This window comes from Suillus bovinus, assembly GCF_016758785.1.
Source record: "Suillus bovinus strain UH-Sbo-P2 chromosome Unknown EDB93scaffold_102, whole genome shotgun sequence".
In the NCBI taxonomy this organism is placed as follows: Eukaryota; Fungi; Basidiomycota; class Agaricomycetes; order Boletales; family Suillaceae; genus Suillus; species Suillus bovinus.
Genome location: NW_024542158.1, coordinates 80,202 through 107,002, shown reverse-complemented (window position 1 = coordinate 107,002; position 26,801 = coordinate 80,202). Strand labels below are relative to the sequence as shown.

Below are 26,801 nucleotides of genomic sequence, written 5' to 3'. Positions count from 1 at the left end.
CCATTTTGATATTTCACTGTTCCCTAGTTGGGGGGATGCACGGCCCTTCATGTTCAGGGTAGCGAGAAGAATGTTAGCTCTCGTTTTCTTTTTCTTTCTGATGTGAGGTGTGTCTCTATTGTTGTTGTCTGCCTGGTGTGGCGTTGGAGCTGGGGGTCCGCCTCCAATCTCCTGTGTAGCGTCATCTGGGTTGGCCCCGGCGGTTTGAGGGCTTCCCCCTCTGCTGCTCAGGAGGCTCGAACCAAGGCCGGGAAAAGAACCGTAAAGTGAGTTTTGATTGTAAGTTTGCTGAGTGGTCGAACTACTACGCCATCTGAACGACCATTAAGAGGCGAGGGCTGTCATATCCCGGGCAGCCACGGTGGATAGATGTTCACGCTATCTGAAAAAACGAGTCCTGTACTCATTGAGTCTTCTGCGGTCACTTCAGCTTCTCAGCACGGCTAATCCTTGGCCTGAATAGGCCTCCGTTTTGGCATACGCCGTTAGGGCTCCTTTGGCTTTCCTGTCTCGCTTCCGCAATCAGTAAATTTGGGCCGCAGGTGAAGGGGTTGGTTGGATCTAGCCCTGTAGATCCAATTGATGCGGTTTGTGGCTGCTGTCAGGGTCGTGCGCACCTTTGCATCATTTAGGTTTTTGTGAGGGGGGTTTATTCAAGTACGTAGTTACATGATGTATGCATATGTGCAAGTTAGCTATAGTATCACGGGGGCGGGGTGGCAAGTATGTGTGTCAGCTAGTAAGTGAGTTCTCGGGCGGGGGCTCTCCTCCCTTTGCCTCTACCTCTTTGGCTCATATTGTTGTGTCTCACGGTCGTGTTGTGTTTGGGTCCGTTCCAAAGTGGGATGTTTGGGAACGGGCAGAGGCCGCGGGGGTGGGCAATTGAGTGGCAGAGGGGGCAGGGCATGAAGTTGACTGCCGTGCCATTTCCTTCGAGTTCAGATGGGTAGGTTAGGGAGTGAAGGTAGGCTCTTAGCTTCGTCCAGACTGAGGGATTATTGGTGGGGCTGATCGCGAACACATTGTACCGTGGGAGGAGGATGCCTCCACTGACCTTGAAGTCGAGGCGCTCTATCCATAGTGATCTGATGAAGTCCCATGCTGCGGTGTGGACTTTGTCTTCAGGGAGATCCCCTTCGGATAGGATGTCACAGATGTCCCATCTGGTGACGTCATCCGACCATGCTTCGTAGACGGCCGTTCTGACGGTTGCTATGTCTGTGGTCGAGAAGCCGTGGAGGCAGAAGAGGAGTAATGGAGGGGAGTTGACTTTGAATTGGTGAGCTGCGAAGGTGATTTCGGTTGATGACCAGATTCGTTGGTCTAGAATGAGTGATTTTGTTTCGTCTGATATGTTGTAGATCAGGAAACTGAGGGGGTGGTCAGAGCCCTCTTTGATGGCTTCTGGGCAGGGTGGGGAGACTTTCACTTCTTGGTCGTCTTGGTGGACGAAGTGAGCGATCTCAGCTACCGCTATGCGTAGGCGTTCGACTAGTATTGGGCCTTTAACAGAGGGGTTTTTCCCGTCGTGGTCAAAGACTCTCACAAGGATCTTGGGGTGGGGTACCTTGAGCCATGCGGTGATGACTTTTGCCGCTTGGAAATCGAATAGCTGTGCTGCGTGGGCCAAGTGAATATGGGGGAAGCCACCAATTGGGGTGGGTGTGAATTGGGGGATGACCGTGAGTGAGTTAATGCCGTTGGACTTAATGATGGAGCGATTCGTCTCTGCGACCGCTAGGTGAGCTCGGAGAAGGTCTTCCTCAGATGCTTGTGATGTTGCAGGAAGTTGGGTACGAGCTGGGGTTGGGTTGGGTGTAGAGACGAGTAGGTCTGTCATTGCTTCATCTTCCGTGGGGGCGGGGGTCTGCGCAGGGGTTTGGGGGTGGGTATCGAGGGGCATCTCTACCTCTAAGTCCTTTGTGAGGGTGAGGGAGTTGGTGGTTGGGGTCGTCTCATTCTCCTCAGGTTCTGAGGGCGGGATTCGCTCGATGTGTGGGCGGGGGGATGGTGATGGGGTATCAGGGGGGGATAGTCCCTCTGCGGTGCATTCCCCTTCGTCTGTTAGGACGTTGGGCGGGAAGAATTGTGAGCCTGTTCGCTGATGTCTGTGAAGGGACTGGCGGATGCCCATAGGAGAGGGGCGGGCATTGAGGTTCGCAGTTTTTACGCTGGATATGTCCTTCATCTTTGTGAGCAGGTTGGGGATTACTGCTGGTGAGGGGGGGGTCTTTTATACTGGGGTTTTCGGGTAAGGGTGAGGGTGAGGGGCGTTACCTTATAGCTTCATTATGGTAGTTTGAGGTAGGCTGTGTTCTCTTTATGGCTTAGGTTCATTTGTTTATCAGGGCGTTTGGGTGGGGGCTGGCTTACATGTGTCTCGGTTGCATATGCTGTTGCGGGATGAGGGGAGGTAGGGGTTCTTATTACACTCGTTGTGTTCAGTAGGCGGTACACGTACTTGGGCCGTTGTGTTTTGTCGGGTATTTCGTGTTCCGTGCACTTTATTATGTTTTTAGTTTATATGTGCGTGATGGGTGTGGTCCGGTTGGGTGATTGGGACGGGTTTTCAGTTTTCAGTTTTCAGTTTTCCTTCTGGGGTTGTGTGTGGTCTTTTGTCTCATATGTTGTAGTTTGACGTATGGCTGGTGTTCGGGTAGTTTGACTGCCTCGTTCTGGTTTTCTTCGGGCGTTGTACTTGGTTGAGTTTGGGTATGTGGGGAGTTTATTCGCGTTGATGTGGTTATATAGGCTGGGTTTCGGACTATGTAGTATCGGAGAGTTCAGTTTCGTTTCGTTTCTAAGGTGTTTATTTGATTCATGGCCAGTTGGTACTGTGAGCTGCGACGGCTCTACCTTGCCCGCAAAAATTTTGCGTGGGAATTTCGTCCATGGTAGTGGTACGGAATCAAGGGCCCCCTCATGTATTTTTTTTACTGATGTGCCAAACCTTGGCCAGACCTCTTGCTCCGAGTCTGCTAAGTTCTAACCCTCTGAAGAGCTGCTTGAACGTTCGAATAACTACCAAATGATTCACGCCGCCCGCGCTCGCCAGTATACTATGCCATCAAAAACTTAAGCATAGGGCTCATAACGAGGTAACTCCTGGCTCCATTTCTCGGTACAGTAGTGGTAATTTCTATCCATAATCCATCATATTTTACACAGCTGATAGTGGCGTCTCTTGTCTATGAGGATCAGTTGCCATCATCCGTCCATTCTTCATGCTGTACTTATTGTCATGTAAACATAAGGTATATCCAATTTTCTACTCTGCCATCAATGATGTCGTACTGGCCTGCTGAGATGACGTCCATAACTCGTCTTCAGAGGCCGCTCTCACATAGTTCCGTTGTTACCGCCACGCTGGCATCTCTCCGAGCTCGTCTCCATATCAAATAAAGAGACGAATGGGTGACCATCGGACGCGCTATATCGGTTCATTACAGTTTGTATGTAAAGTATACATTGGGACCACCGTGCTTACTAGTATTATTTTTCAAGCAGGCCACATGCCAATTCAGGTACGTATCCGTCGTAGCGCTGATATGCTGATGCTCTTGTTGTCAAAGCATATGCCCTAAAGCAGCATCTGTCATTCCCTGAGGATGCTGGGCGCCGCTTTTGAAAGTATAAATATGCTTGATATGCGCTACTTCATGGCATATTCTCGACCATGTTGACCTTCGCCAGACTTGCAGTAGCACTACTCTTCGCAACTACCGTTCTCGCTGGAAAGCGAGGCTTATGCTGGACTTACTGTGAGTTTCATCTCAAGTCACGAGTGCAGGCGCATTTTGCTCGCCATATCTGAACAGTCGATGGATCACTGTACATAGGCTCACATTTCATGTTTTATCAGGTTCACTGACTTGTCTCCCTTCAGCGATCTTGGTGTTTTCAACAACGGAGATGGACAGGTTGTTGCAATGTAGGCTAGATGAATTTTCACGTTTGCAGTCTCACTAGCAGTAAACAGCTACGATTATGAAACATACCCTCCGCCTTCCACTAATGGAAACGGTGGCCTCGGATTCATTGGCATGTAGCGCTGCACCGACTGCTCATCCAGTCCTATCGCAGATCTGGCGTCACGTCAAGCATCACAAGGCTGGGCCAGTTCGTCATTACTCATTAATGAAAAGACAAAAGCTCGACCCGTTTCTTCACAGCCGTCTTTACGCTGAACGAACCCGATATCAACGGCATTACCCCAAGTCAGGCTGCTTCTTGGTATATCCAATATATCAACCCATTGGTAAGTTCTTACCGGGTCAATTCTTCTTCAGATTTATGTCATATTTGTCCGTGATTTTAGGCGATCAAGAAGGCTCTCCCTGCTGTTACCTCCAGCGCAACATCTGGACAGGGTCTTAGCTGGGTCTCTCAAATGATTAGCGCTTGTGCAGGACAGTGCTATTTTGATTACATCAACTTGGTGCGTGATTGTATGCGATCCGATTCTGTTTGACGTTCAGTTTCTATTTTTCAGCACTGGTATGGGTACGTAGCAAGAGCTTGTTTGGTCCATCTCCCCACCTCACTCGAATTTCGAATCGCAGAACATCCTTTGCAGAATTCCAGAGCTACATAGAATCAGCGCATAACCAATTTCCCGTAAGTCTTCTTTGTGCATGCGCTATATATGTCTCAACAGCAAGCCCCCAGAATTATCAACTCGTCATCACAGAGTTTGCTCTTCAGAACCCTGCAGGTGGTCAATCCGATTAGTAAGCTGCGATGCAATACCTCTTTTATTGCCCCATTCATGCTCTTATGTATTGTGTAGGGTGGCCTCCTTCCAACAGGCATTCCCTTTCCTTGACGGGGCATCATACGTTCAGCTTTACTTCCCCTTCGTAGCAACTTCGCCAGCGCTCTTGCAAGCGAACCAACCTTCTGATGTCACATATGTCGGAACCGGGTCGTGCCTCTACAACGACGACGGGACTCCGTCTGCAGTTGGTAACCTCATGTACTAGTTTTCTTCCACTACTAGTGCCTCATCCTACGCGTGCTTTGGTGAAAGATGCAGACCACAGGGCATGAAAGGTTTCGTTTACTTCTTTATTCTACTTATTGGTTCCTAGACTCGTTTCTTGTTAACTATTTATGGCGGCCAGGTTGATATTTTGTATGTAGAAGTCATGATGTCGATCAGATAATGATTCACCTTCAATAGTTCATGAGCTTTGGGATTAGCGTTGTGATGGCTTCTAGGAAGTTTGTCGGATATCATTGATTGAACCACGCACGTTCATTTTCAATACAGATGACCGTAAAAGTCCACTAGTGACTATCATTAACACGGACTTGGGATCCGTCACTGGCAAATGAATTTGATGACAGTCAACTCCGCGACATCCTAGCTAGTTAGCTGCAATCGACGGCGAACGAGCCTTCGACGATTCTATACTGAAATGGTTAATTCTGGTAATATGATAAGGTCTATCCTCATCTATGATCTATCGGAACTTCAGAAGTCATGTTGATTGTCTACTTCAAGTCTACTTGCCATCCAGCTTCTGCTTCTCCCGCTCAGCACTGGCTTCTCTCCACTTCCTGCCTTTGTACAACACCAGTAAGATAATACAATCAGCAACGACCATTAGCCCCGCCCATAGCGTATACAGACCACCGTCGCCAATGCTATCCTAAACCAACTTCAGATCTTCCACAAGCTCTTATAACTCTGACTCACTTGTAGAGGAATAGCAATCTCAGCAGCAACAAAAGCAGACAGACCGCGGAAAGAACTGTTGGTCGCTACTGCCGTCGATGAGCGACCGGTGTTTGCATCGACGATGTATGCCAGTGTGCTCGTGTAGATCCATCTATCGCGCGCGGATGAGAGCAAATAACAGTGCAACACGGAAGAAACATACATGGATAAAAATCCTGCGAAGAAGAGCATCACACATATCGCAGCGACGTTGACCCGTTCTTGGCACACCCAAGCATATCCAATCACGGAAAGAGGTAACCACACCATGGCAACTTTCGTACTCTCGAGGCGCATCTGCACAGGTTCGCGTCAAACATGGAGATAGAGGTTGAAATAGTGGTCACCTCTGGAAAGCTGATCCCTCCGTTTGCTGCCTTTAGCCGAGCAAGTGTCCGATCGGACCAACGTCCACCTAATATGCTGCCGCTTACAGAGCCTGGGATAAATGCGTCAGGCAGGTGCTCGTAGTTTGTTTGTGATTCGCTTACCAATGCCAAAGGCAAGTAAGACGAGGCCGGTCTTCAAAGCATCGTAATTATAATACATCGACAATGTTCTAGCGCATGTATATGCAATGCTGAAGCTAAATGCAAAAATTAAACCTAGTACAAAAGGACATGAGAATTATTCAGAAAAGATAACTGAGGACACGACACTCACCTGATGCTATCAAGATAACAAAGTTGTTCTTGCGGCTGAGAATCGATAGGTATGGAGGGAAAGGGTTGACATCAGCAATGGATAGCTTTACTTCTCTGATGGCTGATGCTGGTATGACCGTCGGCTGTGCTTCAATGTCTTTTGGACTCGCCTGGTTATCGCCATTCACTTGTGTTTCCTTCTCCGAAACGTTTCGCGAGTCGTCCTTTGCCTCTAACGATTGTTGATCTCGAAGTCTCCTCTTCAATACATTCTGGTACGTCACACTCCTTTCTTTCCGGAAGGTGTCCTTGAACAAGAAAAGGAATGCCGAGAATATTATACCTCCCCAGATGACTAGGAACCAGAAAACCGCCCGCCAGCCGAGGCCCTGTGTGAGTGCACCACCGATAATTGGCCCCAACGAGGGACCGAGGAGAGGTGCAGAATAAAAAACACCCATCATTTTTCCTCGTTGATGCGGCTCGTATATGTCGGCCAGAGTGGCAGCTCCGATAGCGATAACGGCGCTTGACCTATTCCACGTGAGCAAGTAATCAAGGGATTGAAGGACTGCCATACCCCACGCCTTGCAGAATACGCATACCGATCAACAAACCAATGGTTCTGGATATGGCCACGATTACCGACCCAAGTGTAAACAGTGCTACGGAGAAAAGGTACACCAGCTGAGCTCAGCGGTATTAACGAATGACACTCAAAGACACGGAAATCCAAACCTTGCGGCCCTTTATCTCGCTGATTGCGCTCCAGATGACAGGGAAATTTCCTTGAATGAGAATGAAAAGAGACAAACTCAGGCTGATGTCCCCGCTGCTGGTGTGTAGCTGCTGCTCAATTTGAGCATTGGCGGCTATCCCCCGGCTGTTCAGCCGATATTCCAATGACATCAAGGAAACAATTCACGGTTTTGTATATTCGCGCATAAACCCTGCGATCATCGATGCTCCAGATATGATAAACAATGCAACGTTCTGTACGATGTGATCTATCAGCCTCGAGTTACAAAATCAAGAGGAGATGACGCGCCTTCTTCGCATTCGACCATGTTCGAGGATCATCCTCAACTATTGCATGTTCTATATCAAGCTTGATAGGTTCATTTGACGACGTTGCATGCGCTTGACTGTTTGTATCCTGGAATTCCACACTGTTGACCTCTGTAGGCGACAAAGTTGTGCTCTGGCTTTCTGTCATAGCGTAGAAGGTCGTTCAATGCGGGAGCCGAAGCATGAGAGTGCATGATTATATAGATGGTGGCGTAATGGAGCGCGCGACAAAAACACGCATGATTTTGGTGGTGCCGACGATCAAAATATCCTCAATTACAGTGCCAGAGTGTCGGATAACATGACCGATAGAGTGGCGTGGCTATAGAGTTTTGTCTTCGTTCCAGTAATCAGACAGCCACTAAGAGGGAGGCCCCAGAACGACCATTCCAGTTCGCAATCATCTAGAATTTCTGCTTGCCACGGAATATCGGGTGCCCGGTCACTGAGAGGTGAAGTCAAAACTAATAATAGGAAAAGAGTACTTACCATCCAAGTCATGAGTCCGCCGAAATCCTTTTATCCGTCCGTACAGAACGTACATTCTGTTATCAACTTACTAAGTGACATGTTCCGAGAGGAAATATTGATCAGAAGGAACAACCGCATTCCTGAGTCTATAAATGTCCGAGTCTCACTGGGAAGAGGGAGAAAGTTGAAACGGTTTCGGCCCTAGTCGGGGGTGTGAGCACTGAGTCAGCTGTCATCACAGCTTAGAATGTAAGTCTAAAAGAATATAATTGACCGGGACGAGTACTTCAGCATTGTGACAAGTTGCAGATGACCGTGACCGCACGTCTGCTCCGTCTTCATTTCCGAATCCGAACTCCGACAGATCATAAACTCGACTCGGATTTCTTTGACTTTTTAACAAGAGATTGAGGATGAGGCCTTCTGCTGCGCGGTTGCTCAACATAATAGTCCCCATAAAGAGGTACGCACGAATCAAAAAATCTATACTTCCAGTTCTCAACATGTGTTTGGAAGGGCGGTAGACTATGCCGTGAAGATTCGCGTGAATCCTGAGCAGACAGGCATCGACCTCAATGTTAAACATTCCATGGTATGGCAGGTTTACAATTCGTAAACAGGTCTGCTCACATAAGTTATTACAGAATCCCTTTGATGAGATTGGTACGTTTTCCGTTAGTATTCGGCGAGGCACAGTTATCTGACCGTGTGTTATAGCCGTGGAGGAAGCCGTCCGGATACGAGAACGCCTGAAGGATGCAGTGAAATCTATCAAGGTTGTCACCATCGGTCCACCAAAGTCCGCAGAGACGCTCCGCACCGCACTCGCCATGGGTGCCGACTCTGCCGTCCACGTCGAAATCCCGGAATCTGCTCCGTCCCCAGAGCCTCTTGGTGTAGCAAAGACTCTGAAGGCCCTCATCGAACGACAAAAGGAGGGTGTGGACGTAGTAATCTTGGGCAAGCAAGCTATTGACGATGACGCTGGACAAACTGGACAAATGCTCGCTGGCCTCATGGGGTGGTCACAGGCAACATTTGCGAGCAAGGTCGAGGTGGACCCAGAGCAGAAGGTTGCAAACATCACTCGTGAGATCGATGGAGGTCTTGAAGAGCTTAGGTGTAAGCTTCCTGTCATTATAACGACAGATCTTCGGCAAGTCGAACTATGTTTATCCATGAATGTCTTAGTAACTGACGAACATTCTCAAATCCAGGCTTAATGGTGCGTTTCATTCGTAATATAATATTTCATCACTCGGTTAATTTCCGCCTATTCCAAGAACCTCGGTATGCATCGTTGCCCAATATCATGAAGGCCAAGAAGAAACCTGTCGAAAAGTTGACGGTTGCGGAACTTGGAGTTGATATCGCGCCTAGACTAGAGACCATCGAAGTCACAGAACCTCCAAAGCGCGTTGGTGGCGGCAAGGTGATATTCCATTTCTTCATAGTACAATTCAGTACTTACAATGATATCCAGGTGGCAAATGTGGACGAGCTTCTCGCCAAACTCAAAGAGGCTGGCGTCACCGGAAAGCGTGCATGACAGTATCACACTTGACTATATGCTAAGTCCTGACGGTACACAGGTACTGTGATAAATGATCATGTCTATGTGCCGTACAGTACAAGTGACAACGGGCTATTTGGATAAATTGTTTTTAACGATGATACTCAGTAGCATTATATAATAAGCTGAAGAAAGAACGGCGATGAATAGGTGAAATTGCTACACGGATCGCAAGACAGATCAGATGCGAAGCTTTATTACAGTCGGGAAAGATGATGCAAGGAAAATACTGCTTAATGAAGGATGCACGCCATCATGCGCCCGATGGCTAGGGTGTCAAGGCTGAACTCGAAGCGGACGGTTCAGTGGAGGGGCTGGTGTCATTGTCGACGCCCTGAAACAGCTTGTCAAAAAGTGAGTGATTGTTTGCTGTTAAATTGACGTACCTTCGTACGGCAGGCAGGACAATTATTCCTCCCTGTCTGGAGCCACTTATCCACACACCCTTGGTGGAATGCGTGTTTACAGCTTAGTACACGTAGGTCATCGTCCGGCACATAGTCATCGAGACATATGAGACACTACATGCAAAGTAAGCAAGCTTATGCTGATAAAGGTGTGATTCCATACCCGATCGACGCAATTAGTAGCCACACGTCCGTCCTTTGCATACTCCTCAAGTGAATTTGCCCTGATCACTTCAAGCCCAGACTTGTCGATCTCCTCCTTGGAGGCAGTGGGTGGTTTCACTTGACCGAGTAACTCGGCTAGTTCCCTGCATGAAAGTGAGCAGGGCACGATATCACAGCCCTAGCGCGTACGTACCACAATGCCTCGAACGAATCCAAGTTTCCGCCTGTAATGATTTGATGATCGGGGGGGTAGTAGCCTGATATAAACTGTCCATATTTGAAAACATCGAAAAAGGGGCGAACTCACCACCAATGACATAAATGAGGAATGTTCTAGACCCCGGGGGTTCTGACGCTGTTTGTCTTGCCACAGCAGCCCTGCGACCAGGACGTAAATTCCTGATGGCATCTGCCGCACGAGACTGCCAAGAGCGCCCGCGCGATGATCGCGTATTCTCGGGAGGAAATTCTGATAGAGCAGTAGGGGCTGGGGCTGGTGGAGACATCCCATTTTCACTGCCAAATTCTAAATCCATCATATCTCCTTCGATAGGGCGCTCGTCTGCGAAATCGGGTGGCTGATGATGGACATGAGGGTGAAGGTGATGGGGAGGATGTGGAGGCATAGGAGATTGGCGTTCTGCGTGCACTGATTGCAACCCCACGACGATGACAGGAATGACGACATTACGTTGTTCATTACCACTACCCGGTTGCACTCCATCGGTCAGGTCGCCGTCTGGCATTGCGTGCGTAGTATCCGGCATCCCTGGAGGAGTAAAGGATGGAGAAGGCGGAGCGGCTGGTGGACCAGCTGCATTTTGTACTCCATCACCATCCGCGTGCGGTAGTGGTTGTGGGGCAGATCCTTGCTGTACAATCGTGTGCGCCTGTGTACCGCGACTTGCTGGCGCGGTGATAGCAGGGAAACGGTACAATCGCCACCAGTTGATAGGCGTGTGCTCAGTGCGCGTAGACCCAGGTGAGATACGTGGAATTCTGAATGGCATGTCTGTCTCGCCAGACTCTTGTGCAGTAGTAGAGGATTCAGTGAAAGAACTCACACCTGGGGGACCAGATGAAGGAGTTGATAAGGAAGGTTCTGTTGGGGACCCTGACAAACCATATGAAGCATCCTGAGACCCTGTATCTATACCCGCCTCTCCAGAAAGGGTGCCAGCGTGGGCAATGCGAGGCAAGGTTGCTGTGGCATCATGTACTAGGGCGTTATCATTTTCCATATCTGGATCATCACTATGTCCTAGACTGTCATTGTTCGTGCCTGGGCTCTCCCGGGCAGTGTGGGCATCCGAGATAGTAGACGCCTCATCAGAAACGCTTTGAAGCTCAGGCATGTTATCATCCATGTCGAATGCAGCAGTGTCGTAAGACTCGTCACTCGTGCCATCTGGCACGTCTTCGTTCTCATGGCGTGCACCTCCATGGCTATCTTCATCACCCACACCTCCATTGCCCTCGGCGTCAACAGAACTACTGTCTTGCGCAAGCGCAACCCTTAGATCTGATTGAAGATCGATAAGGAAGCGCTCAAAACTTCCAGGCGGGGGCATTACGGGAACGTCACTGGTCCCATCTCCATTGGCGGAGGGTGGTTCAGCGACGGGCGCCGCGGGGCCGCTGGCATTGGTGACATCAGGGACAACAGGCGGTCTTCCTAGGCCAAGGCCCAAATTGAATGCCCGAGCCATTTCCGTAAGCAGAAGCTCACGTGCATCGCGGGGACTGGGTCTACCTGTGCCCTCATCAACACCAGGCACTCCCATTCCAGGTGTGCGTAGACCAAGGCGATCGCGTAAGCTGCTCCAGACATGACGCATTCGCCCAGCGTCACCTGTGGGTGTAGGCGATAAAGGCCGATCTGACGCGCTTTGAGGAGGCTGATTTGGTGATTGAGATAAGGGCGCGAGTCCAGACGAAAAAATGGGCTCGGAAGTCCCTGTGAGAAGAGAAGCAGCTGTTGCCGCTGCCGCGACACTGATTAAAAAGAAGTCAACATTGTTGTACGCAATACACACAAATCAAGTCAAATTGTATGACGGGTTGGGGCATAATGCAGGCGAGTTGTGGAGTAAATAGAATACATACCTGAGCAACGTTCCCAATACATCAATGCTACTCGGCGAAAGTGAGCCGGTGTTGGCACTAGATGTTTCAGAGGCTGGTAGACCAGTCTCTGCATTAGGGCCCGGGAGAGAGGCCGTACTTGACTGTGTGTCAACAGGCAATTGCTGTGGATAATCAACGGCAGCACCATCTTCTGACATAAGTGGTACAGATGGCAGCATGCTGGAAGGGCGGGGTAGGATTCCAGACAAACGGTTGCGCAAGCGGTCACCGGGGGTAGAAGATGATCGTTGGCGTGCAATGGATGATGACCTGACAATTCCTGGTGGCTCCAGATTGTTATCATTCGCGGGATTCGTATTGTTCGAGTTAATGTTATTGGCGGTATTTACCTCCGAAGCGCGAGACACGTCAGTGGTATGCACGACACCTTGCACGACGACAAGTGTTCCCGCGGGTGGAAATTGGCGACCGGAGGGCTGTGTAGTTGAGCCTACGTGAGATTGAGGTCCAGCGGGTGCAATCGGAGGCATGAACGGTGGGCCTTCGCTCTGGTTTACGATTGGGACATGTACTTGAGGAGATGACTCTGTAGTTGGAGCAATGACGACTTCATTCTCGTCATCCTCCGAGCAATGACGAGAAATTGAGGGAATGGGTTGGAATGAGATATCAGATGTCGATTCAACCAATCGTCCACCCGTAGTAGTCGGGACCACCTCTTCTGATGGCGGAGTAAGGGATGTTGATGCTTCTGCAGCCGACGGGAAGTCATTCGCAGCTTCATCTCTCGCCTTACCCTTATCGCTCTCTACTTCCGCAGGAGAGTCTTGAGATCCGTTTCGTTCGTCTTGAGGTTCCGCAACCTCACAAACAGCAGTGTCATTGGCTGTACGATTTTTGGAGACACGTCGTGAAAGCCGCCACTTTTTGCGCTGCGAGGACTGAGTGGTTGAACTGTCTGTCCGGATGCGTGGATTTGAGAGCGATGAAAGAAGGCGGTGTGGCAGGGATGCACGACGACTACGTTTCGTGTCTGTGATGCCTGCAATTTGAGGCACTGACAAAGAAGATGACGATGAAGGGGTGGGAACGGAAGTTGAAGGTGTGGACGATGACTGCGATTCGGATGGTGGGTTAGATCTCGCTTGTGTAATGCCATTGCGACGAATCTGCACCCTGGAAGGAGTTTGGCCCATTGCACTTGTTCGAATTCAGCAGGAATATAAAGGAGCGGGAGTAGGAAATTGGCGGTATATAGCCTAGCCTCAGAGAGAAAGCCAAGTTGGATGGCAACGTTGTTACTGTTATGAGAACAAAAATGAAACAAAGGATAAGACTAAGATACAGTAGAAGTTTGTTTTGTACAGAGCTCGACGTTGTCTGCAGTGTCTCTTCGACGGCGAAGGCGACGACGACGACGAAGTGGTGGTAAACGGCAGTGATGAGTAAGTTCAAACGCACCCCACCTCGTGTCTGATTCGGTTATTGCCGCCACAGCACTCTTTTTTGGGATGGCCTCCGGGCGTATACCTTATGCTGTACCCGTTCTCTCCGGTCTCATCCAGCCAATTCATATTATTTATTTCATCGATGGCCTTCCTCGTCGGCTTGTATTAGGTCAGCAGTGGAGGGCACAATCGACGTGGCCCGGCACCAGTCATCGACAGCGTCACCAAGGACACCAAGTAGCAGTTATACCAAGCTAGAAGCCAGGGGAAAGCCATCCCTTGCCATGATCATCGCCCTCGTCATCCTCATTTGACACCCTGCCTTTCTGTCATCTTTCCCGTTGTCTCTTAGGGATCTAGACAAGCGAGCTGTGAGCTAGTCGAAGCTTGACTAGCATTCAAGAGAATCTTAGTCTCTTCATTGTTGCGCTCTCCCCGCCCTTGTCCTCCGAGGCTCCATTAATGGGCGTGTCCTGCCACTGGCACGTTGTGGTCGTATCTCCCAAGGTCTGCATTTGTCCAAAGTCCCAATACAGCACTTCATTGCCATGCTTCTCGACTTGTGAGGACAATAGCCACTCTTCTTATCGTCCTCGTGGTTTTCTTGGCAGTCATGATAATCCAAACAGAAGAGTCCCGCACTCTTACTGATTTTGAACCCTTTTCATTCCATCAGAGCATCCATTGTGGAATCGTAGGATAGGCGCAATCGCGCAGTTCCAGTGAATGAATACGAATATCAATTAGTGAACAGAGACTAATTAATTGACTAGGCCTACTAAGTATAAATTGTTATTTACTCAATATTTACGACTAGCTAACATAACTTATGTAACATATGTAAATTCGAGCTGGAGAACCCCGGGTCTCAATTGCAGGCACATGATTAATGCAAATGATTCATGTTGTATAGTAAAGAGGTTGTCGGGACCGGCGACCAAGTGAACTGTCATTCATGGATCGTCGTGTCGACGGACAGGTTTATTCGATTAATTTCTCATATCTTCCAGGTACAGGAACTCTAAGAAATCATGTTTAGTTCTGCTCAGCTTGTGTATGTGAAGCTGTGTGTCTTATTATCACGAAGCAACGTAAATTGATGAGCTATCGTATCTACAAGAGAGATGCCCAAGGTGATCCGTGCCTTGGTTCCACATCAGCCAATCTTCCTTGCTGCAACTATAGGGGTATAGTAACAATACTTATCATTTCGTTCCGGGATGAGCATGCCACAGCAGAGAGCTTTCTCCCGTCTTCCTTTTTCCACCAAGATGACGTTCACGCACGTGCCGGGAAAAATTGTCCTTCATTAATACATTGCCGCTGCAAGAGCCTTCGTGACACCTAACCTTCCATCTGTCACCGTCTCGGAACACCTCGTGATCGGTCTGTGCGACGGCACTGGACCTGAAATGACCCCTCTCGCTGGGTGTAGACTGGCGGGTTGATCTGCTAGATTGGCCACCTGTGTCACCCGCCGAAGGTGAACTGTGGTTCGAAACAAAGTGATCATCCATTCCAATCTGGCCGTACGTAGGCTTTGGGTCTGCGATCAGATGTAGTGTGAGCGATATACGCCACAGGAAAGTAAGTGATGATGGTGACCTGGAGTGTCGCATTGTCCACCACATATTCGAATTACTTGCTCAAGAGTGATGTCCATCCCATATTTCAGGCGCAACTGGTGGAGATAGTTTGCAACGAAGAGAGCCGTTTCATCCAATAATGGAACACGCATGATACCGTCGTAATCATGCGAATGGTCATTCGGCAGGCTATCATTTCATGAGCGGAATATTCCAGGGAGAAAAACATAGACTACTAGTACCAAACAGAGTCAGGACATCGATTTTGTTCCAACAAAATCAGAGAGTGATGGCCGTTATCGTAGCTAAGGCTACATGGTCAGAATGGAAGTAAACTGTTTATGGAGAAAAAAACAAGCGTACCTTGATGGAGGTACGGAATCATGATAACTCATGCTGGTGTGGTTCGAGGAGCCTTGACTCGCGATATGGGAGTTTGTAAACTCAGGGAATGGTTCCCCGAAGGAGTCATTACGGCGCGCTTGTCTGCATCCAGTGATAAAAAACCTTGACGCCACTGTCGACGGAGTATGATCTTCCATTATTGAAGATGAAGGTTGTTGATTCGTTTGTTCGGACGCGCGGTTCTTATATACACTTTGAAAATTTATTGCAAGTTGCTATCGGAAACCTATTCCATCTGAGCCGAATATGATCCGGGATAAAATCAAATCTCAGCTGGCCAACTCTCTGATCCGTGAGCCATGGCGGGAGAGCTACGCCCTAAAGTGTGAATGTTATCATGGAAAACTCGGGATAACGTCAGGGAGGGATTGACTTCTGCCACGAGCCATAGCTCCTATTGCAACATAAATGCACGTTAACCGTGCTTGAGGAAAAAGACCCTTTCAGCGGCTACGAGATAAGACATGCACTTGTCGTAATGTTGCATTACCGCCACCTTGAAACTTAGAATCGGGTGGGGATCTTGAAGGGATTGTGGGCGGTGTAGAAACAAGCAAGGGTGCCTTGAGATGCTTGTATATTCCAATACTTCTTTCTTTTACCGGCGCATATATGGTATAGATGCTGTAGAAATGCTGTATGGACCCTGTAGAACCACGTGGGGCGTTGGGAAGAGACAATACTGCAACTCGACTTGAAGACTTACCAGACGCTGAAAGGTTGCACATCCCTTAGCTGGGAAGTGAATAAGTCGAAGGACTATTCCTCCGATGCTCTTAGCTTAGCAGGTACTCTCCAGGGCTGTGGGTTATGAGGTCGTCAATGTGATTTTGACCATTCTAAGCATTTCACTGCCTTGCGATTTGGCAGCAAGGGGGCAAGATTGATGAGTATGCCAGATATGCGATCCTTCATACGAAATGGTTAGTCGGTCAATGGTTAAAACGAACTTACATCATTACACGAGTCAACAAGCTGTACCAAGTTTTTTCTCTAGAAGCGACCAAAATGAAAAAGTTTTGATATTAAGATACTGCCGCACAGTGTAAAGTGGCCCCACTTGCGCTTTAGCCTGATTTAGAAAGTTAAAGCATGGTGGCTCCTGATATCCGATTTAGCAAGTATTGTTGAAGTCAATGGCAGGGGTCAGTGTACCATTTCTCGTATTACGAATTGTGCGGTCTGAAACACATGTGGCCATGTCTCTGAGCATTTAGCACCTCCCAAAGGATGACTTGAAGATAGGAAAGACATTAAGGTTCATGCATTCCCCATAAACTACGTACTGTATCTGACTTGACGCTGGAGCCCTTGCTGTACGTTACTAGAGGAACAAGGGGATTATACATTGTAGCAGGGCGGGTAGTAATAGTTCCCCCGAAACAAAGAAACTCATGAGGCCTCGGGCTATGAATCATCACTTTCCCATAAACACAGCTACTCCTTCAGTACCTGGGGGGGCCTGAGATTGAGTCCACGTTCCTTTAAGCTTCATGACAATCACATTATTGCCTGTTTCATGCTCGACATCAACGAAATGTCCACCGTCATAGAGCCCATGGGAGTTGAGGAATGAGTTCCTTTCGTATGGCAGAACGGAGGGTAGGTATACACATTGCCGCAAGCCCTCTTGCTTGGCAGTTTTCTCCAATGGGCGCAGAGTCGCGCGCTGATGCCACCAGTAGCCCTTGCCACTCTAGAAAGGCAAACCATGACTCGTCTCATCTCCTCGACCACCGAGAAGTGCGTGCGCGTGCTTTACACCACTCCATACGAACACCTATGTGAACAGAACTGAGTCAGCTACGGATAACGTCGACCAGGATCACCCAGTCTTGAACACCCTCATTCTCAGAGCGACCGATGTCTCTATCTGTTACAAGTCAGATGCACGGTATTGTTCCGGTTCCCTGAGCGTGGGCGCCTGAAAATAACCGCCCGACGGTCGAATGTCCTCAAGGGAAGCACTTCCTTTCAGCCCACATTCAAGCAACGACTTGGTGGCTCCAGCGCTAAACGTGCGTGCTTGTATTTTTCTACCGCTGTATTTTTCTTCGTTGCGACGCGTGAAATCAATTTCTGGGCGCGTGGACATTGTTTAGCCCTGTACAATCCTGTCCCACATTTGGGAGCGGAGTTGAGTCATTGAGGGAGTCGCGAGCCCCGCCGAAGCTCCCACATGAAACAGCAGTCCAGTCGAATCACCAATTGAGAGCTGAAGGAATGGAAGAGCCAAGTAGAAAATCCCCACCTGGTAGTTCTTGTGCTTCGGAGTCCGTGGAAATTCCATGGTGCTGAACTCTATGCAGATTATACCTAGGCCATTAATTAATTTCCAGGCCCACAGCTATCCAACTTGAGCCATGCCCAGTCGGAAAACCAGGTCTGGCCACTCGCTTGGCCGTGCCAGATTGATGCGTAGGCGTAACCTTACTTAGCTATAGTAGACACAGGTATTCAGAAGATTAAGAAATGAGGGTCTTGGTCTGAAAATAGTTCTAGTCCGAATTGTACATGTTTGTCTTGTTACTCAACTCTCTCGACGTTCTCTTCGCCTGCCCTCCGTTCCACCATCCAGTTTAACTTGCCATCTTCGTTGTCTTCAGCTTTGAGCAGTTTGTGATCAGTATCCGGTTGGACGTTACTGCTATCTTACGGCACAGCGTAGTACGTTACTCATGACCAATTGCGCCATTCGCGTTCAGATATCCAATTCGGAAGGACTAGTTACGCTACGAGTACATATTCTAATTGTGTTCGTGCTTTTAAGGACGCCCTGGCGACATTTCACGCATCCGATTATGTCTGATACTTTTTCTAATCCTTTTCGTGATCGTCATGCCGCTCCATAGCGCTCGAGCCACAGTCGGTCCGAACGAGGGACAACGACACAAATCAAGCGAAGTAATGCCGGTCGCGATGATCAAAAGGGCATCATAACTGAATTGCAACAGCAGATCAGCCAGACGCAGCCTATGTGGATGTTGTGTTCGGAATATTCCAGCTGGGGAATTCGTTCTAGTCCATGTCCAAAAGGTACCGTTGAATTACTTCAAGTTCGCAATGCCTGTTTGCTCAAATACACTCGGTCATTTGCTTTTGATTTGTATGACCGAGCTATACTAGGTTTACAAGATCCGTGGTATACAACATATTTGTATTTATCTTTGCTTGTCGGGCGGCCTTAGTATCAAAGTCGCCACGACACGCTGTCGATTCTCTGGCCGACTTTCAATATCACGGGCACGAGAGGCTTCCACTGTTTTGTGCAGCTTTTCGTAAGACTCGGTTTACGATTTGATGGTGTCTCGGGCCCGCGTTTGTTTGGGCCGCAGAAGCAGCAATATTATAAAGGAAATGAGCGCAGGATCCCACCAAATCCCGAACATCATTGATTGCCGCGCGGCGGTCTAGAGTCCTGTCGGATTGCATGATACCATCTGCGTCATTTTTGCCGGTTCCAGGTAAGTACCCCACCAGTGATATCGATACGGTTAAATTAATGCGACCCGTTGGTCACTAAAAGCAGGGTGCAACAGCTCATCATTCTTTTCTCTTTCCGTTGTATCAATATGGTGAGATATCAGATAGTCAATACAACACTGATTCTTTGTTGATACTGCAGATGGTGACTTGGACTCCAACGTTCCTCGTTGATACTATGCCATCTTCCTGGTGATAAATATGCCCATGTAGTACGAGACAGACAAATTCATTTGAGTATCAAAAGCGGCGAATGACTCGTTGCGCCACCCCAGGATGGTCCGAATAAGAAACAAAAAAACGAAGGAAATAACGGGTCATGGGTTGCCCGGAGGACCGTGATTTGCCATCTTAGGACCATACCAGGGATTCTGACACGTGATATTCTGCGCAGGCTCAGTCGTCCACTACCGCTCCTGCATTTCACATATACCTCGTATACTTTCGCATACTTACTAGGACAGTGCTTCCTTGTGTTTCAACACTAACATTCGACAGATAATTAGCGTCTAATGTGAAATCCACCTGACGCTCCGTCATCATGGGTGGAATTTGCATCAGTCATCTATCGCATTGTGATTCCTGTTCGACGTGTGAGTAGCCGCTTGTATATGTAAACGAGAAAGTACTGACTGATGTCGTTACTGTGACAGGGGTCGCAAGACAAGCTGGGATGCATCTGGTACCGGTAGTTCTGGGATCTGCACTAAATAAATGGTAGAGTTGTCATCAAGCGGTCATTGTGGCATGCCAAGCGGGATCATCAAACCCTTCTACTGGTCTATAGCTGACCCTTTAGGTCCTGACTGCTGATCGCGAGTACCAGTTTCGTCAATTTAGCCAACAATCATCCAACATGTTTTGTCAAGTCATCGACAGGTGTCGCTGAGGCTCATAAAGATAGAAAAGGCTTGCAAGTTTGGTTCAACTTGCCGCTGTATCACAACGCAACACGAACGCTACCTTCAAGTTGTTCCTTATGATCTAAATGGTAGATCACTTCATTGAGCACTGCCAGTGAATGCGTGTTTAAAGCTACACAAACATCGGTCAACGTACAATGGAAAGTATGTCCGTGATAAGTTCTCCAAGGCCTTTGAGGGCGCTGTCGTCGAACGCGATGTACATCCCATGAACTCCAAGCGCAATATTTAGGACCATGGGATGAGTGATTCTGAGGCTCCTTGCCACCAGTGGACATGCAATATAGGGAGCAGCGAGCGTCCTGTGGTTGTACATAAAGACAACATTAATGTTAAATGTAGCAAGGCATGATCATGATGAACAGTAAAGTAACATAAGGGTACTTTGGATGTCAAGCTGGAATATTCGACTTGATCTCCTCTAGCAAATCTTGTGCAATCTTCGCGTTTGAAACCTGCGAGAGGGTCATTACAGATGTTATGAAGATAATGCCAATGAAAACAACTGACTCTGAGGTTGTAATGTATCGTGACCCCATCTTCGATAACGCTCAACCGGATATATCTTGGATCCTGTGCAATAAAGCATTTCATTCCGGAGAAGAGTGTAACATTCAGTATAACTGTGTAGACTGCTTCTTTGCGCATCACTGATACTCAACGTTAGTGAAACTAGCTCAGAAGATAACGTAACCTGCGTACAAAGACGAGCACCACCACCATCTGAACGTCGGACATTGAGCTTGAGAAGGCCAGTCCCTCGCTCCTTCCACTGATTCTGGGGGCATAGGGCATAGAGCTTGGCGCGCACGTGGTGTATTGTCTCTTCATCCTCTTCGCCAGTTATAACTGCCACATGTTTAGACATCTGTACTTGAATAAATTGAAACATCGTACCGTCCTGTTCTTGAAGCTTCTCTCGCTCTTTTTCCTCATCGGGCTCATCTTCTTCGTCATCCCTACCTGCACGGAGTCTCTCACCAAATGTTGAAGGTGGTCTCTCATTTTCTTCATCATCGTCTTCCTCTCCGCTTCCGCTCTCATCTGCGCTTCCATTCCATGCTGAATCCAATACATTCAGTCTAGTGCTGCTTGTCCGTTCAAGAGAACTCCGCGACGACCCCCCGTTGGGCGACTCTGCCCTTGCACGCTTGGGATGGGGCGCAGCAAACAAAGCTTGCACGCCACCACTGGCATATGATGAGAATGCACTGGCCATGCTGAGAGGAGCACGTCTCGGGGGCGACCTACTCCTTCCGAGTGCGCTTTTTCCGCTGGCACGTAATGGTGATTTGGGTCGTGAAGGGAGAGCAGAAACACCTGCTGTCGCAAAGGGAGAAGCGGAGCTTATAAAGGCTTCGAAGCCCGTACGCTTGGTCGCGGTGCTCGCCGGCGTCTGCTGTACCGACCACTGCGAGGAGGCGAAGCTCGCAAACGGAGAGGGTGTAGGGGCATTGTTCGTCGGCAGAGGTGAAGGTGATGGCGATGGCGAAACAGACAACTTTTTGGACGTGCTGGAACTAGCTCCTGAAAATATATTCTGACCTTTGACAGCAGCAAATGGAGATGCTGCGGCAGCATAGGCCATAAATCCTCCCTGATAAGAAATTCATCAGCAAAGCCTCTTGAATAATAGGCAGCGACAAACGAATTTGAGTGCAGATGTCTCTGCTGCTGCAGGTTTTTGTTCGGGAGGAGGTGACGGTCTCTTTGATTCGCGAGGGTTGTCATCTTTGTTGGTATCATCTCTAGGACGCTTGGTAGGCTCGGCAGAGGGCAAAGGCACTAGGTTTTCCGGCCCCTGACTCGTGCCACGGTCAGCAAGCTTTCGCTTCAAACCCTTTTCCGATTCGCCACTATCAGAATCTGAAGGGCGACGGGCTTGTGGAAGAGCAGGAGCTACATCATGCGTCTCGCCATTGTCAGGCTCAGCGTCTTGAAAGGAAGAGACACTAGAAGAAACAGAAGACCGCATGATTTCAATCTCCCTTGCAGCATCCCCTTGTTGGATCGACTCCACCGCGTTCTCCTTATCTTCAGGAAATACCTCAAAGTCATCGGCACCTCCCTCGGGATCGCTGTCTTGACCACTGAACGACGGGGGATCATCGTTAGTGGTGGCGAAGTCGTCTTTGACGCTGTGTAACATTGACGGTAGAGGTCTGTGCGTTGAAAAGAGCTTGTCGGGCTGAGGAAAGTACGAACAACACGGTATACCCAGCCAAAACGGGAATTCAAGTATCACCTTGCTTGCAAAGGCCAAGTGTAGATTCACACTAGAATCCGGACTTTGCCATTTTCCTTTTTATTTGGAATCCGGTAATAACCGTGCTTATGTGTACCGGTAACCTTCAAATCCAATCCTAAGTTTAATGTATCATCAAAGGGGAGGTATCATAAACAATGATGAGACAAAAAAACAGTTTGACAAACAGAAAGCCAAGGGAGGCTCTGCCATAGGTGGACTAAAAGAAACATCGCCCGCAGCTTGTTTCATATCCAACGCAGGCAGGCCTGTCCACCAGGGAGCGTACAAGTCCAGCCTTCTTCTCTGACGCCTCTTCTCAACATAAACCCATTCTCAGATCCAGCAATGAAATTTCCATCAATAACCAGGACGTCGTTATCCAGGACCGAGGATGGAGGCCCATCACCAAGGGAGTCAGGTGTCGCGATGAACGAGATGGATGTGTTTTCATGCGTTGGCTTCAAGTTCAGGGTGGTTACATCATCCCTCCGTGGCAAATAAAGCATCTGTCAGAATTTTAGGCGTATAATCATTCAGATGTCTAAAAACTCACTCTTATGATGGAGCCCTGCGGTGGTGCACTCATTGTCCCGAGGGCAATGGTGCCACGTGAAGGATCGCCCGAGGTTATACGGTGTAATCGTTCTACCTTCGTTCATAACGATGTACATTTGATTAATTATGAGCGTGGATTTCGTACCTTGCCATTACTCATAACACTAACATAGAACTCATCGTCCTTGAGTAGGATGTCACGAGCGTCAAGGCCATATTTGTTCATTGCAGCAAGGAGGAGGCGTGTAGGGTTTCCATTATTGACCGCGACTATAAGATTCCCCTCAGAGCTCAAACTACTAAGCACACGAGGAGCGCAGGAGGAAAAATAGTACCTTGTTATTTGCAAATCAGGAGTCAGATCGACCAGACCAGGGAATTCGACTTTTAGTGAAGTATGACCTAGAGAAGGTTGAAGGGCAATCCCGACTGCCCCATCTGAGTATATCTTGCCATCGTGGAAAAGTGTGACTGGTCGACCTGTGATGAAAGGAGTCGACGACGCTAAAAAACCTAGCTGATCGGGTAAATAGTGTAAGTATCTTGCTCTATCAGATGCCATGATGTACCTGCCTCATGTGAATGGGGAAAATTTGCCTTCAGTACCTTCGCAATGCCTTCCGGGGCTTTGTCCGAGAAATACAGTATAGAAGACACATCTTCAGGCCTGGAGAATGCGTAAAGTCAAGATGTTATGGAAACAGAGCAACCTCAAGCCCACCTCGCCGTTCTCAGCTCCACTGGCATCATCTCTTGAGCAGCCATGGCACTTCCATCCCATATGTCCTCCCAGTTAACTCTGCCGAAATCTCGGTTCAACTCCTCGAAAACGTTCGACTGTCGTGCGGGTAATTGTTGTAGACTTGGGTGCCGTGTAGCATGCCATCGGCCAACCTGAGGATCAGCGCGACCAGCAATCGTCGATCGGAATGTGATTCCATTCAGCAGAGCAACAGCACACATGATGTGCGAACGGTACGCCGGTAGCGGGGACGATAGGCACCCGATGTGGCGAGGAAAATGTGATTTTAAACGTGATGTTATGATAGACAGAGCATCTGAGGGAGCGGAAAGAGCAAAGAGGAATGTACCGCTTTTCGCTTTGGACTGCAAATGAAAACGGTCAAGAGAAGCAAGAAGCGCATTTGGTGTACGAGCCACGACAGTTTGCGCTCTAATCATCGCGAACACGGTGATGCTCGCAGCTGCTATGCAGAGATAATACGTTCAATTTTTTGCACTCGTACTTGTTGAAAACAGCAGACCTGGCAGCGTTATAAGTGAAGAACTTTTAGAAGCCTATGATACGCGCGTTGGCGGCGTCATTAGGTTACGCTACTTTCCACAAACTTTCCAATTGAACATAGACCGTTGATCACGTGCCACACAGAGTTGAGACTACAGTGTACGAAGCACTAGAGTGCCGTCTCTATAGGGAGCTTAATTGTACGAATTTTTTTGCTCAATGAAAATTCTACAAGGAAACAAGCAAAAATAAGCAATTTTTCGAAATTTCCCATTTTGTTTCAAATTTTTCCGTCGGAAAAAATTTACCCCATGCTCCATATACCCTGTTCATATTACCATATGCCTCCTGTGACAAAGAAAGCTGCTCAAGCAAAGAAGCAACGAGCCGACTGTCGTAAATTCAGCTCTTTGCCATCACCTCAACCAGAACAGGGGTCAGACTCAGAGTATGAGCCTGGCTTTAGTGGGGAGAGCGAGGTTGAGGCAGATGATATATCTGGGTCCATTGTTGCCCTACAGAGCCTCTATGGCATGTTTTTACCTGCAAATCTTCGAGCCAAGGACAATAATTTAACTGGGTCTGATGGAGAACCACAGGTGAATGTCTCCGAATTTCTATTATCTATAGAACGTCAGCAATGCTTACCATCAAGCCTGGTGTCAGCGAAAGAAGCAGAAAATTGTAAATAGGCCAGCTGTTTACCAGGGAAACTCTCGGACATCTCAATGGAGGAAGAAGTCCTCATGGGACAGAGCATCCAGTGGAGCAAAGACAATAGACACATTTTTTGTGAAGGTTCGGATGATAACATAAGTGACTTCTGAGACTTACATCAAGTTAATTAGAGAGATATGACTCTCATGTCTGAAAAGGAGCAGTTTGTTGCCAAGGAAGTGGAGCCTATACAGCAAGATCCAGCACTTGAATATTCCCTGGAAATGGGTTTTGACCTAATGGAATACAGCGTGTCATTACTCCAAGACGAGCTGAACGGTATCATATCAATTCCATGGAATGAAGAATTTGATCCAGATGAATACCTTGAGGTAAGCAATGAAATAATCTTGCTGCTTTAATAGGCTCATTCCACGTACACATAAGGCCATTCACGATGGCGATGAGCTGGAAATGGAAAATTTGGACCTGACATTTGGATCAGAAGACGTGAATGACATACATCATGAGAGTCTGCTGGCGTCCATGGCCCAAGAGTGGCTGAAGGATGATCATGATGATGTCGAAACTGCGCTGGATATGGACATATTTAAGATTGCGGATGCCTGCCTTCGGACAGTCAAAAACCTGCGGACAAAGAAATCATTGAAGATGATTACTCAACTTACCGCAGTGACACAATATGTCAAACTCCGAGAGCAGTATTGCCATCATCCAAAGTGTAAAACTCCATGCTTGAGTGCAAGTCTTGCAATTGCACGACGGATGGGTAAGGGAAAGAAGGGCACTGGAGCACGAGAGGGAGGAAGATTTGCACGTCAAATTCGCAGGAATGAACTCTACCTTCTGCAACATCACTGTCTTCCTTCGTCAAAGCAAAGTAATCACCGTGGACAATACACATTGTTGGATAACGAGGCAGTTGTTCATAATGTGCGGAGGTATCTTGCAATGCAGAAGCTGGGTACCATCACTCCAAGTGCCATGTGTCGCCACGTCAACGAAATTATTGCACCTACACTTGGCTTAACCGGTCCGAACAGCCACATCAGTGAACGTACTGCAGAAAACTGGCTGAAGAAACTTGGATACACTTGCAAGAATGTCCAGAAAGGTGTATACCATGATGGACATGAACGTGATGATGTCGTGGAGGCACGGAAAATATTCCTTGAGAAAATAGCAGGATATGAGAGGTAAGTCGGCATTATCTGACTGTCGAATATGTGTCACTTACCACATCTCATACCAGATTGATGACAAAATACAACAATGAAACTCTCGCACCCATCCCACCATCCCTCACTCCCGATGAGCAAGAGCATGTCCTCGTTACCCAGGATGAGTCAATTTTTCATACGAATGAATACCGACGTCGCTCTTGGCTTTGTGGTGATGAACAGCCTTTGAAAAGGAAGGGGAATGGTCGTGCAATTCATGTTTCTGATTTCATTTGCGAAACAACTGGCCGACTTGCTTTGTCAGAAGAACAACTCGCGCAACAAGCTACTCTTCCACCTGACCAACAGCTCAAGGTCACGGATGCTCGAAAAATCATCTATCCAGGAAAAAACCATGATGCAAATTGGGATCTTCCTCAGCTTCAGACCCAAACGATTCATGCTGTCGACATATTCGAGTTCTTGCATCTGAACAAGGTTGCTGTCTTTGTTTTCGACTGCTCTTCCGCTCATGAAGGTCTTGCTCCAAATGCATTGAACGTGAACAACATGAATGTGAAAGGTGGTGGTAAGCAAAGCCACCTACGTGATACCACTATCCCACTCAATAATCCACCTCCGAAACCTGGACAATCTGACATGCGTGGAATGCCACAGCAAATGGTATACTCGGCAACATATCCTGACCCTGAGTTGGCTGGGAGACCAAAAGGAATGAAAGTCGTTCTTCAAGAACGGCAATCAGTTTGGGATGTGCTGATGGAACAGCACAATGGGAAGGTGGTTGGGAAGTGTCAACGTTGTCAGAAGTCACAGGCAAAAAAGGATGCAGAACGGAGACTCGCATTGGCGGAGGCACTCGGACAAGAAGCACCTGAAACAGGTGAGCTACAGGCAGAGGATGAGCCAG

The 26,801-nt window shown here is 48.3% G+C and overlaps 8 protein-coding genes across 8 annotated transcripts; 2 read left to right on the top strand and 6 right to left on the bottom strand.

Annotated features, from left to right (window-relative positions):
- Positions 1–510: 510 nt before the first annotated feature.
- On the bottom strand, positions 511–2,442 carry EDB93DRAFT_76762 (uncharacterized protein). Its single transcript, XM_041457389.1, has 2 exons — positions 618–2,442; positions 511–567 (listed from the first exon to the last, which is right to left on the bottom strand). The coding sequence occupies exon 1, from the start codon at positions 2,186–2,188 to the stop codon at positions 737–739; it is 1,452 nt and encodes a 483-aa protein (XP_041302201.1). The 5' UTR covers positions 2,189–2,442; the 3' UTR covers positions 511–567; positions 618–736.
- A 1,234-nt stretch (positions 2,443–3,676) lies between these two features.
- EDB93DRAFT_1243246 (uncharacterized protein) lies at positions 3,677–4,982 on the top strand (the record flags this gene model as incomplete). Its single annotated transcript, XM_041452118.1, has 9 exons — positions 3,677–3,777; positions 3,887–3,931; positions 3,980–4,045; positions 4,073–4,119; positions 4,173–4,258; positions 4,319–4,438; positions 4,585–4,617; positions 4,669–4,691; positions 4,790–4,982. The coding sequence occupies 9 exons, from the start codon at positions 3,677–3,679 to the stop codon at positions 4,980–4,982; spliced, it is 714 nt and encodes a 237-aa protein (XP_041302200.1).
- Positions 4,983–5,507: 525 nt separating this feature from the next.
- On the bottom strand, positions 5,508–7,582 carry EDB93DRAFT_1263368 (MFS general substrate transporter; the record flags this gene model as incomplete). Its single annotated transcript, XM_041454206.1, has 10 exons — positions 5,508–5,654; positions 5,702–5,834; positions 5,886–6,019; positions 6,070–6,161; positions 6,214–6,327; positions 6,386–6,900; positions 6,947–7,053; positions 7,105–7,249; positions 7,316–7,359; positions 7,415–7,582. 10 exons carry the CDS (start codon positions 7,580–7,582, stop codon positions 5,508–5,510), a joined length of 1,599 nt encoding a protein of 532 aa, XP_041302199.1.
- Positions 7,583–8,318: 736 nt separating this feature from the next.
- On the top strand, positions 8,319–9,454 carry EDB93DRAFT_1255804 (uncharacterized protein; the record flags this gene model as incomplete). Its single annotated transcript, XM_041453844.1, has 6 exons — positions 8,319–8,368; positions 8,422–8,497; positions 8,550–8,568; positions 8,623–9,027; positions 9,123–9,337; positions 9,389–9,454. The coding sequence occupies 6 exons, from the start codon at positions 8,319–8,321 to the stop codon at positions 9,452–9,454; spliced, it is 831 nt and encodes a 276-aa protein (XP_041302198.1).
- A 371-nt stretch (positions 9,455–9,825) lies between these two features.
- EDB93DRAFT_1094780 (uncharacterized protein) lies at positions 9,826–12,335 on the bottom strand (the record flags this gene model as incomplete). The annotated part of the gene is made up of 7 exons (XM_041446636.1): positions 9,826–9,999; positions 10,049–10,193; positions 10,244–10,307; positions 10,358–10,628; positions 10,701–11,012; positions 11,271–12,045; positions 12,157–12,335. 7 exons carry the CDS (start codon positions 12,333–12,335, stop codon positions 9,826–9,828), a joined length of 1,920 nt encoding a protein of 639 aa, XP_041302197.1.
- Positions 12,336–16,396: 4,061 nt separating this feature from the next.
- EDB93DRAFT_1108337 (uncharacterized protein) lies at positions 16,397–17,672 on the bottom strand (the record flags this gene model as incomplete). The annotated part of the gene is made up of 6 exons (XM_041447832.1): positions 16,397–16,486; positions 16,532–16,570; positions 16,864–16,901; positions 17,030–17,273; positions 17,392–17,450; positions 17,471–17,672. The coding sequence occupies 6 exons, from the start codon at positions 17,670–17,672 to the stop codon at positions 16,397–16,399; spliced, it is 672 nt and encodes a 223-aa protein (XP_041302196.1).
- A 2,703-nt stretch (positions 17,673–20,375) lies between these two features.
- EDB93DRAFT_1094753 (uncharacterized protein) lies at positions 20,376–21,958 on the bottom strand (the record flags this gene model as incomplete). The annotated part of the gene is made up of 5 exons (XM_041446631.1): positions 20,376–20,438; positions 20,494–20,633; positions 20,686–20,832; positions 20,881–21,580; positions 21,632–21,958. 5 exons carry the CDS (start codon positions 21,956–21,958, stop codon positions 20,376–20,378), a joined length of 1,377 nt encoding a protein of 458 aa, XP_041302195.1.
- A 271-nt stretch (positions 21,959–22,229) lies between these two features.
- On the bottom strand, positions 22,230–24,114 carry EDB93DRAFT_1179731 (uncharacterized protein). The gene is made up of 6 exons (XM_041450617.1): positions 23,508–24,114; positions 23,360–23,453; positions 23,122–23,303; positions 22,932–23,076; positions 22,785–22,880; positions 22,230–22,737 (listed from the first exon to the last, which is right to left on the bottom strand). Exons 1-6 carry the CDS (start codon positions 23,966–23,968, stop codon positions 22,477–22,479), a joined length of 1,239 nt encoding a protein of 412 aa, XP_041302194.1. The 5' UTR covers positions 23,969–24,114; the 3' UTR covers positions 22,230–22,476.
- Between the last annotated feature and the right edge of the window lie 2,687 nt (positions 24,115–26,801).

Excerpts from the sequence above, each read along its gene's own strand:
- EDB93DRAFT_76762 (XM_041457389.1), bottom strand. The coding sequence starts at position 2,188 with ATGAAGGACATATCCAGCGTAAAAACTGCGAACCTCAATGCCCGCCCC.
- EDB93DRAFT_1179731 (XM_041450617.1), bottom strand. The coding sequence starts at position 23,968 with ATGATTAGAGCGCAAACTGTCGTGGCTCGTACACCAAATGCGCTTCTT. Across the intron at positions 23,077-23,121 it reads CCTGATTTGCAAATAACAAG|CTCTGAGGGGAATCTTATAG; the intron begins GTACTATTTTTC and ends TAGTAGTTTGAG. Across the intron at positions 22,881-22,931 it reads GTGTTATGAGTAATGGCAAG|GTAGAACGATTACACCGTAT; the intron begins GTACGAAATCCA and ends TTATGAACGAAG.